The 11714-nt window shown below is 45.6% G+C and overlaps 1 protein-coding gene across 1 annotated transcript; it reads right to left on the bottom strand.

The window, feature by feature from the left end:
• Positions 1-2807: 2807 nt before the first annotated feature.
• On the bottom strand, positions 2808-9390 carry LOC142915952 (uncharacterized). Its single transcript, XM_076061586.1, has 2 exons — positions 9321-9390; positions 2808-5718 (listed from the first exon to the last, which is right to left on the bottom strand). The coding sequence occupies exon 2, from the start codon at positions 5706-5708 to the stop codon at positions 4212-4214; it is 1497 nt and encodes a 498-aa protein (XP_075917701.1). The 5' UTR covers positions 5709-5718; positions 9321-9390; the 3' UTR covers positions 2808-4211.
• Positions 9391-11714: the final 2324 nt, after the last annotated feature.

Here is an 11714-nt window from a genome sequence, read left to right as displayed (position 1 = left end):
ATAATATTGTATTGTATTACATTGCTCTGTTGTTTATTTTTTAACTTTTCTTGTTTCATAGTATGTAATGGCAGAGATTAGGGATTCATAAAGTACAACGCAATCATACAAACACAAATCTACGCATTGTTACATGAAGACAAGTCCACATTTTGTGGCCAAGGTTTAGCATATTGTTTTTATTAACATAGCATAGCAATTATTATTTGAAATAATATTTTTATAGCAATATATTTTGAGCATATTTGATTATTGGGGGGGGATATGTCCCCCACCAATATATATTATAACTATTATAACATATTATCATTACGGCCTTGTGTCAATGAGAGATTTGGAACTTTGGTGATTGCAGGAAATAATAATAACACGAGCACACGCAGAGAGAGAGAAAGCTCACTTATAATCTTGGTTCTTTCGGTAAAGTCACCACGTAGAAGGGAAACAATAAAATAATAAAAATATAAAACAATAAAATTATCACGACGTTTCGACTGCAAGACGAGCAATCATCATCAGGTGTGAAAACCACAGCAACACATGAACATTTTCTTGCTGATGGTTTTCACACCTGATGATGATTGCTCGTCTTGCAGTCGAAACGTCGTGATAATTTTATTGTTTTATATTTTTATTATTTTATTGTTTCCCTTCTACGTGGTGGTGACTTTACCGAAAGAACCAATAATATTAATCCCTGCAGTCACGAAAGCTTTAAATCAAAAGCACACTTAATCAAACAAACTGAGTAAAACTTGGAAATGTAATGCAATGCAACACAGAGAGTCGGTCAACACACAATAAACGCATAGCCTGGTAGATTACTTTCTTACAAAGATTGCTCAACTAAGCGAGATAATTGAAGCAAACACGATCAGGCGAGGGCAGGAGGCAAGGCCCCGCGTGGCTAGGCCCCGCGTTGTAAAGTTCCAACCTGGACATCGATTCCCATGCTCGCTGCTACTCAACTGACATCCCTACGAGAGAGAGGCTCTACCTCGGTAAACAACAACAACAACCACCACAACCACCACCACCACAACCACCACCACAACCGCGATGAGAATTTCTCACCTCGGATTTCAGTTCACGCGCGGAGCGGCAGATTTCTGTTACCTCGTGACGTCACGCAGCAGCAGGAGATGACGTCACTTGCATGGTACAAGAACACTCCCCTCCCGCAACGAGCGGGTCTTAATTTAAATAAATTATGTTAATGAATCCGGCCCATGGTCGACACGAACACATTATGTTAATGAGCCGCCAGTCACCGGGCGTAGCTTTGCCCAAATAAGGATTGTACTTGAACAGATAACGCAAGTTGACCCAGGCAGAGGTGACGTCACGCTCAAGGGCGCGGTAGACGGGGTGGGGTGAATACCTTGGTGACATGACGTCACTGGCGAGGTACACCTCACCCTGGCGTTTCACGCCGATGAGGTGATGCTGAGTAGTGACGTCACAGAGCGGGATTGGAGTTTAAGTTGATTTAGATTCATTTTCCATTGCTCCCTCCCTTGAACTCAGCAACAACAACGTGGACATTGCATCCCACTGGGATTTTTAGCACACAGCGTTGGTGTACGGTGCTTTTTTCAAGAACATTTTGCTGTTTTTTTCATGGATTTTCTGTTTGCAGAGTCACACAAAGTAGTAACTTTAAGATGTGTTTCTTGTTCTTGTTTGTGTTTGTTGTGGTTGCACTTGATTCAAGAGCCGAATGGCTCACAGGGGTATACCAATATATATCAACTGAAACTATTGTGTACACACTATGTGTATGTAAACTGTGTGCGTACACTGTGTGTACGTGTACACTGTGTGTACACGTACACACAGTGTGCACTGTGTGTGTGTACACTGTGTGTGTACAGTGTGTGTACACACTGTGTGTGTACACTGTGTGTGTGTACACACTGTGTGTGTGTGTACACTGTGTGTCACTGTGCCTGGCACAAGCGTCGTGGTGACGTCACCGCCACTTAGTGGCGAATGGCGGTTGTTGTTGTGTCACTGTGTGTGTGTGTACACTCTGTGTGTACACTATGTGTCACTGTGTGTGTCACTGTGTGTGTATATACACTGTGTGTGTACCCTGTGTGTGTACACTGTGTGTATACACTGTATGTGTGTACACTGTGTGTGTACAGTGTATACCCTGTGTATGTGTACAGTGTATATACTGTGTGCGTGTACACTGTGTGCGTGTACACTGTGTGTGTGTGTACGGTATGTGTGTATACACTGTGTGTGTGTACACTGTGTGCATGTGTACACTGTGTGTACATTGTGTGTGTACACTGTGTGTGTGTGTACACTGTGTGTACACTGTGTCCGAACCCCCGGCAAGGCCATCTACTTAATGACGAGAGAAAATTCACACGAAATGTCCTTTTCAATGAAGTCTTCCAGATGTAAATTGATACAAGCTTTTAATGAAGAAATAAAATCATCTAATTCAAAACACAACACAAGTCAAAGATGTTTCATTTTAAAACTTCAAAACGGAGCATGGGGTACTTGCGTGAATGCGTCCTTCGTGTGCCGGAAATGTTGTGACTTTCCTGGCCTGAAGGCCGTCAATGTGTTGGACCATTATTGGTGCACAGCGTCTCAACAACAGCAGTGGGGTTTGCTTCAACCGATAGGTAACGAACATCCAGACGTGAATCAGCAAGGAGCATTTCTAGTCCTAGTTAGACAAAATCTACGTCAACACGTAAGACAAAACTACAATTCGTGTTGTAGAGAATGTACCTCCTCCTATACGTGTAACTTTCAAGTGGTATGCCTTGTAACTGATGAATGATCCGAGCGTGCTCCCTATTTCAAAGACGATGAGTTGCTCCAGAGGCAGACGCTTCGTGAAACACAAGAGTTCTCTGTACAGGTTACTTCCAAAACACACACACACTTTGTCCTAACATCACTTATTCAATGTGTGACCCTCAGACAAAATATTACATGTACGCGCACAATCAGACAAGTATTCATTCTAAATCATTGACGGACATATTAGCAACATTGAATTACTGCAGCGAAATTGACTGCATCACGTTACATCGTATTAACAAGAAGTTATTTACAAATACGCACCGTCTGCTTAACAGTGTATGTACAACGTACTATTGTTGCGTCATTCAAAACGAGTAGGCCGTTGCATGCTGGCATCTGGGTCAAAATGTAGCAAACTCTAAACATTACGCTACAAATAATAGATCACGGAGTTTCGATGGCAACACAAGCAATCGTCATCAGGTGGGACAAGCACAGCAGCAATAAGAGGAAACTGCTGGAGTAGGCACCTACTACTTCAGCAGTTTCTCTTGCTGTGGTTGTCCCACCTGATCACGATTGCTTGTGTTGTGATCTAAACGCCGTGATCTGTTATGTTTCTACCCACGTGGTGAATTTACCGAAAGAACTCAAGAGTGTGGATTCCTGTAGTCACGAAAGCTTCGAAATCAAGATTGCCTACAAACTACACAACTGAGATGACACATCAATCATCGTCCCCTGCTGACAAGCTCTTGTCCACATGCAGGCCGGTGCAGGGCCACCACCTTGTGCCACACAGGGGCAGCTGCTACTTGGGGATGCTCTTCGAGCATTTCAGACGAGGTACGACACAAAACTCCGAGTTGCCGAGGCGATTAAGCGAGCAAAGCGTAAAAGCAATTATCATGAGAACATCGTGAATGCTTGGGAGCTTATTGGCTCTCGCTCCTGGTGAGAGATTGACCCAACTCACAGGTCCACAAAGACTGGCCGCTCTTACTCTGCAGGTTGAACCTAGGAAATGAGTGTACAACTTCACATTCTTGTCATTAAAGGCCTGTGACAAAGGTGCATCTATTGTAGCGACATCGTCTCTGGCTTACACATCTACCGGGTCTCCACTTGACTTTGGATTGTCCAGGAAGTCCACCCACACCTCCACTTCCACAAACTGCTGGGAGTTGCCTCGCTCTGCCTCACAGTCAGAATTCTCCTCCTGCTTCACGTTGCCTCCATCAATGTGAAGGTCCCATTTTGGAGTTGAATCTTCATCTTCACATTTCACCATCACTTCTTCCCTCTTCACCACCACTTCTTCCCTCTTCACCATCACCTATTCATATTTCACCTCGATAACTTTAAAAGTGTCTAAGCTGGGATTTTCTTCCGGTTCGTGTTTCATGCGGGATGGGCTCATGGTGGCACTTTGACTTTCACAAGCCGATTTCAGACTCCACTCCATGTGGATCTTCTGATGCTTCTGTGTTCTCTGGTGTACTTGAAGATGTGGTTGCTGTGCAAACGTTATCCCGCACGGAATGCACCTGAAGGGTTTCTCTCCCGTGTGTGTTCTCTGGTGTACTTGAAGATTTGATGAATCTGCAAACGCCTTCCCACACACACTCCACTTGAAGGGTTTCTCTCCTGTGTGTTCTCTGGTGTTCTACAAGAAGAGATGAACGTGCAAACGCCTTCACGCACACACTGCACTTGAAGGGTTTCTCTCCCGTGTGTGTTCTCTGGTGTATTACAAGAGTAGATGAATATGCAAACACCTTTCCACACACACTGCACTTGAAGGGTTTCTCTCCCGTGTGCGTTCTCTGGTGTTCTACAAGATTAGATGACTGTGCAAACGCATTCCCACACACACTGCACTTGAAGGGTTTCTCTCCCGTGTGTGTTCTCTGGTGTATTACAAGAGCAGATGAATGTGCAAACGCCTTCCCACACACACTGCACTTGAAGGGTTTATCTCCCGTGTGTGTTCTCTGGTGTATTACAAGAGTAGATGAATGTGCAAACGCCTTCCCACACACACTGCACTTGAAGGGTTTCTCTCCCGTGTGTGTTCTCTGGTGTTCTACAAGAGCAGATGAACGTGCAAACGCCTTCACGCACACACTGCACTTGAAGGGTTTCTCTCCCGTGTGTGTTCTCTGGTGTATTACAAGAGTAGATGAATATGCAAACACCTTTCCACACACACTGCACTTGAAGGGTTTCTCTCCCGTGTGCGTTCTCTGGTGTTCTACAAGATTAGATGACTGTGCAAACGCATTCCCACACACACTGCACTTGAAGGGTTTCTCTCCCGTGTGTGTTCTCTGGTGTATTACAAGAGCAGATGAATGTGCAAACGCCTTCCCACACACACTGCACTTGAAGGGTTTATCTCCCGTGTGTGTTCTCTGGTGTATTACAAGAGTAGATGAATGTGCAAACGCCTTCCCACACACACTGCACTTGAAGGGTTTCTCTCCCGTGTGTGTTCTTTGGTGTTCTACAAGATTAGATGACTGTGCAAACGCCTTCCCACACACACTGCACTTGAAGGGTTTCTCTCCCGTGTGTGTTCTGTGGTGTATTACAAGAGCAGATGAATGTGCAAACGCCTTCCCACACACACTGCACTTGAAGGGTTTCTCTCCCGTGTGTGTTCTCTGGTGTATTACAAGAGTAGATGAATGTGCAAACGCCTTCCCACACACACTGCACTTGAAGGGTTTCTCTCCCGTGTGTGTTCTCTGGTGTTCTACAAGAGCAGATGAACGTGCAAACGCCTTCTCACACACACTGCACTTGAAGGGTTTCTCTCCTGTGTGAGTTCTCTCGTGCCGTGTGAAATCTCCAGTCCGATCTGTGTTGTATGCACACCGGTCGCATTGGAGCCTTGTCCTACCGAGCTGCGCTGAGTGCATTTGCTCCATGAGACCAATTCTGCAGAGGAAGCATCAGAGGAAGCGTCAGCTGCTGACAGAAAAAAATAATATCCACACCATCTACACGTCAGTATCGATGCACAGAGGAAAGCATATATACACAGTAACACGTGACTTACACGTCTATACTTATTCACATATTCATGATATAGTGGAAAAATGTCCCAAATTCATCACACGGGCTGTTATGGCACACAATGAGAGGGCAAATGGTCATAAACATGCCTGGAAGCCCTCGTATCTTCAAAATGAATGTTCACCAAAAACTCCGAGCACAAAATTTCAGCTGTCTGGCTTCAAAAGGAATATTTATGAAAGCTACATTCAGCTGACGTAGCAAAGGGTGTTTAAAATAATACTATTTGTGTTATGCAGAAATGCATGAATTAATGTTCAATCGCAACTTAGAGGTGGGAAGCCAGGCACAGATGTCCTTGAATGCTGGGATGAACAGATCCGACTTAAGCTGCACGTGTGTGCTGTGTTAACTTCCTGACTCCATTCTTATAAAGAGTTGCAGAGGAAAACAAAACGAAACTCCTGTTTTGATATAACCTCCGTGCTCAATAGAGTTAATAGACTTTACTGCAAACACAAACTTGACACTGTCACACACTCAGAGGTGGAGCCTGGATTTTCAGGTAGGGGGGGGCAACCCCTCCAGCAATGAAAAATGATAGTAGTTGTTAGTAAGTAAGGAGTTGTTAGTAAGGAGTTGTTAGTAAGGAGTTGTTAGCAAGGAGTTGTTAGTACGTAAGGAGTTGTTAGTAAGTAAGGAGTTGTTAGTAAGGAGTTGTTAGTAAGTAATGAGTTGTTAGTAAGGAGTTGTTAGTAAGTAAGGAGTTGTTAGTAAGCAAGGAGTTGTTAGTAAGGAGTTGTTAGTAAGTAAGGAGTCGTTAGTAAGGAGTTGTTAGTAAGTAATGACTTGTCCCTTGCTTTTTATTCGACGCGTGTGATCGGAATTGCGCTCACTGAAGGTGTTTGCCTTCAGGGAAGTCGTGTACTGTATACGCAACTGCGCAACATTCTGTGAGTCACAACTGCTCTGCCGTTACTTATTGCTAATTATGGACTCGGACTGTTGTCCTCTCATAGAGTCCCTGGGACGTAATAATATGCCACACGGTGGCAGTGGGGGTCGCAAAATGCTGATTTATCTATATATATGAAAGGGAAATGTGTGGATACTTGTGTCTGTTTGAAATGTTTAGCATACTTCCCAACGTGCCACACACTTGAAATTTGGCATGTGGGTATGTTGCATACTGTACACAATGTAAAAAATATAAAAATAGTCTTTTGTATTTTTTTTGGGGGGGGGGGAATGACCATGAAGTGCTCTGCAATGCTTAGAGCTATTAACAGCGTGCCGGGAGATTTTAGGTGGCGCTTCGCTCCTGGCCGATGAAGCCATTGGTTTCTCGGGAGTTCAATACATATCCTCCGTGCGAAGAACGGGTAGAACTGCTATCTAAAATATGAAGCAGAACATTCCATCTGTTTGTTTGTGCGAAGCAGAAAAAACCTCTCCAACGCTGAGCTCTGGCGTCGTGAAAATTTGCACGGCTAACGCTGTCTGGAATTTCTAAGTGAACGTGACTATTTTCAGCTCGCCACGTCATTATTCCCTTCCCCGAGTGGCCAAAATCGGCCTTACGTAGCAGTGGGGTAAGGTTGAATCTCCTTGAGTGAAAACATCCGATTTAGGTAAATTGATTTGTTTCGGCTTTTTTCTTTCTTGCAAGCATCAATTTTTTCCAGGGTTTTTCAGTGAAATAGAAGGGAATGCGAAGTTAACCAAAGACAAGAATCCAAGTCCCGGGCGAAGCTGGGTAGTGAAGCTCGTTACTAATAAACCCCAATGATCCTATCAAAATTAGGGATTTCTATCGGATCGTTGGGGGGGCACGTGCCACTCCACCCCCACTGGCTCCACCACTGTCACACACTGGCATGGTTCACAGGTGGTGGTGTGTCCAGACCCACGCCTGGCCACCTTCACCTGCTCAGTATTAATGCTTCCTCACTCCACCAAGTAGTTAATTGAGGATCAATCAACACAGCCGAGGCTGCGTGTCTCTCTCTCTCCCCGTGGTCGTGTGGATTTCCTTCCCGATCCCCCGGTCTCCCCTCTACATGTAGAGAATGAACACCACCAAGTGTCTAGAGTGAACACCGCCACGCGTCTAGAGTGAACACCACTACGCATCTAGAGTGAACACCGCCAAGTGTCTAGAGTGAACACCGCCACGTGTCTAGAGTGAACATCGCCAAGCGTCTAGAGTGAACACCACCACGTGTCTAGAGTGAACACCACGTGTCTAGAGTGAACACCACCACGTGTCTAGAGTGAACACCACCACGCGTCTAGAGTGAACACCACCACGCGTCTAGAGTGAACACCGCCACGCGTCTAGAGTGAACACCACCACGCGTCTAGAGTGAACACCACCACGTGTCTAGAGTGAACACCGCCACGCATCTAGAGTGAACACCACCACGCGTCTAGAGTGAACACCACCACACATGTAGAGTGAACACCGCCACGCGTCTAGAGTGAACACCACCACACATGTAGAGTGAACACCGCCACGCGTCTAGAGTGAACACCACCACACGTCTAGAGTGAACACCACCACGCATCTAGAGTGAACACCGCCACACGTCTAGAGTGAACACTGCCACGTGTCTAGAGTGAACACCACCACGCGTCTAGAGTGAACACCACCACACATCTAGAGTGAACACCACCACGCGTCTAGAGTGAACACCACCACGCATCTAGAGTGAACACCACCACACATCTAGAGTGAACACCGCCACGCGTCTAGAGTGAACACCGCCACGCGTCTAGAGTGAACACCGCCACGCATCTAGAGTGAACACCGCCACGCGTCTAGAGTGAACACCGCCACGCGTCTAGAGTGAACACCGCCATGCGTCTAGAGTGAACACCACCACGCGTCTAGAGTGAACACCACCACGCGTCTAGAGTGAACACCACCACACATCTAGAGTGAACACCGCCACGCGTCTAGAGTGAACACCACCACGCGTCTAGAGTGAACACCACCACGCATCTAGAGTGAACACCACCACACATCTAGAGTGAACACCGCCACGCGTCTAGAGTGAACACCGCCACGCGTCTAGAGTGAACACCGCCACGCGTCTAGAGTGAACACCGCCACGCGTCTAGAGTGAACACCGCCATGCGTCTAGAGTGAACACCACCACGCGTCTAGAGTGAACACCACCACGCGTCTAGAGTGAACACCACCACGCATCTAGAGTGAACACCGCCACGCGTCTAGAGTGAACACCACCACGTGTCTAGAGTGAACACCACCACGCGTCTAGAGTGAACACCACCACGTGTCTAGAGTGAACACCACCACGCGTCTAGAGTGAACACCACCACGCGTCTAGAGTGAACACCGCCACGCGTCTAGAGTGAACACCGCCACGTGTATAAAGTGAACACCGCCACGCGTCTAGAGTGAACACCGCCACGCGTCTAGAGTGAACACCACTACGTGTCTAGAGTGAACACCGCAACGTGTCTAGAGTGAACACCACCATGCTGTTGACAAGCCCCACCTTGTTGTTGTTGTTGTGGGCAGGTTGCTTCTGTAAACAAGAGCGGTACAGCAGCTCAACGCGGGCGTGGCCTGGTACAAAATAAAAAAAAAACTGTGAATATTTAAAACAAACAAAGTTACAAAGTAGCGAGCCAGGTGAAGAGAAATTAAAACTTAAGCAAGATGCTCTTTGGTTCTTTCGGTAAAGTCACATAAAAAAAAACCCCAAAATTAATTAAATAATAGCTTCCATTTCATTTACTTGGTATAGCCCTGTGAGCCATTCGGCTCTTGAATCGGGTGCAACCACAACAAACAAAAAAACTAAAACATGAACAAGAAAATATCTTGAAGTGACTATGTGTGACTGTGCAAACATAAAATCCAGGGAAAAACAGCAAAATATTCCACAAAAAGCACCGTACACCAACGCTGTGTTCAAATAGCATGCGACGTTTCAATTGCAACACAAGCAATCATCATCAGGTACAATTGAAAGAGAAAACAAACCTAGTGAACTTAGAAATGTAATGCAATACAACACAGAGAGTCGGCCAACATAACAGTCAACACCCCACCTGGTTGATAACGTTCTTCCAAAGGTTGCTCAATTTGAGAGAGAGACAAAACACAGACACGAAGACACACAGACAGAGAGATATAACACAGAGACACACAGAGAGATACACACATACAGTGAGGGAAAAAAGTATTTGATCCCCTGCTGATTTTGTACGTTTGTCCACTGACAAAGAAATGATCAGTCTATAATTTTAATGGTAGGTTTATTTGAACAGTGAGAGACAGAAAAACAACAACAAAATCCAGAAAAACGCATGTCAAAAATGTTATAAATTTATTTGCATTTTAATGAGGGAAAAATGTATTTGACCCCTCTGCAAAACATGATTTAGTACTTGGTGGCAAAACCCTTGTTGGCAATAACAGAGGTCAGACGTTTCTTCTAGTTGGCCACCAGGTTTGCCCACATCTCAGGAGGGATTTTGTCCCACTCCTCTGTGCAGATCTTCTCCAAGTCATTAAGGTTTCGAGGCTGACGTTTGTCAACTCGAACCTTCAGCTCCCTCCACAGATTTTCTATGGGATTAAGGTCTGGAGACTGGCTAGGCCACTCCAGGACCTTAATGTGCTTCTTCTTGAGCCACTCCTTTGTTGCCTTGGCCGTGTGTTTTGGGTCATTGTCATGCTGAATACCCATCCACGATCCATTTTCAATGCCCTGGCTGAGGGAAAGAGGTTCTCACCCAAGATTTGACGGTACATGGCCCCGTCCATCGTCCCTTTGATGCGGTGAAGTTGTCCTGTCCCCTTAGAAGAAAAACACCCCCAAAGCATAATGTTTCCACCTCCATGTTTGACGATGGGGATGGTGTTCTTGGGGTCATAGGCAGCATTCCCCCTCCTCCAAACACGGCGAGTTGAGTTGATGCCAAAGAGCTCCATTTTGGTCTCATCTGACCACAACACTTTCACCCAGTTGTCCTCTGAATCATTCAGATGTTCATTGGCAAACTTCAGACGGGCATGTATATCTGCTTTCTTGAGCAGGGGGACCTTGCGGGCGCTGCAGGATTTCAGTCCTTCACGGTGAAGTGTGTTATCAATTGTTTTCTTGGTGACTATGGTCCCAGCTGCCTTGAGATCATTGACAAGATCCTCCCGTGTAGTTCTGGGCTGATTCCTCACCGTTCTCATGATCATTGCAACTCCACGAGGTGAGATCTTGCATGGAGCCCCAGGCCGAAGGAGATTGACAGTTTTTTTGTGTTTCTTCCATTTGAGAATTATCGCACCAACTGTTGTCACCTTCTCACCAAGATGCTTGGCAATGGTCTTGTAGCCCATTCCAGCCTTGTGTAGGTCTACAATCTTGTCCCTGACATCATTGGAAAGCTCTTTGGTCTTGGCCATGGTGGAGAGTTTGGAATCTGATTGATTGCTTCTGTGGACAGGTGTCTATTATACAGGTAACAAGCTGAGATTAGGAGCACTCCCTTTAAGAGTGTGCTCCTAATCTCAGCTCGTTATCTGTATAAAAGACACCTGCGAGCCAGAAATCTTTCTGATTGAGACGGGGTCAAATACATTTTTCCCTCATTAAAATGCGAATCAATTTATAACTTTTTTGACATGCGTTTTTCTGGATTTTCTTGTTGTTATTCTCTCTCACTGTTCAAATAAACCTAACATTAAAATTATAGTCCGATCAATTCCTTATCAGTGGGCAAACGTACAAAATCAGCAGGGGATCAAATACTTTTTTCCCTCACTGTAGGCACACAGAGAAACAACGCCTCTGTGTCGAGGCCTTAAATAGAGAGAGAGGGGGGCAGAGAGAGAGAGGGGAGGGGTGTAGAGAAATCCGCGAGTCAATGCAAGGCCGTAGCCATGG

Source organism: Petromyzon marinus, unplaced genomic scaffold (assembly GCF_048934315.1).
Source record: "Petromyzon marinus isolate PM22_M1 ecotype Great Lakes invasive population unplaced genomic scaffold, UKy_Petmar_22M1.pri1.0 PM_G_Scaffold_37, whole genome shotgun sequence".
Taxonomy (NCBI): Eukaryota; Metazoa; Chordata; class Hyperoartia; order Petromyzontiformes; family Petromyzontidae; genus Petromyzon; species Petromyzon marinus.
Note: the sequence above shows the minus strand (reverse complement) of the source record. Positions and strands in the feature narration are given on the sequence as shown.

Bases quoted from the DNA above. Each gene is read 5' to 3' on its own strand.
- LOC142915952 (XM_076061586.1), bottom strand. From the start codon at position 5,708: ATGGAGCAAATGCACTCAGCGCAGCTCGGTAGGACAAGGCTCCAATGC.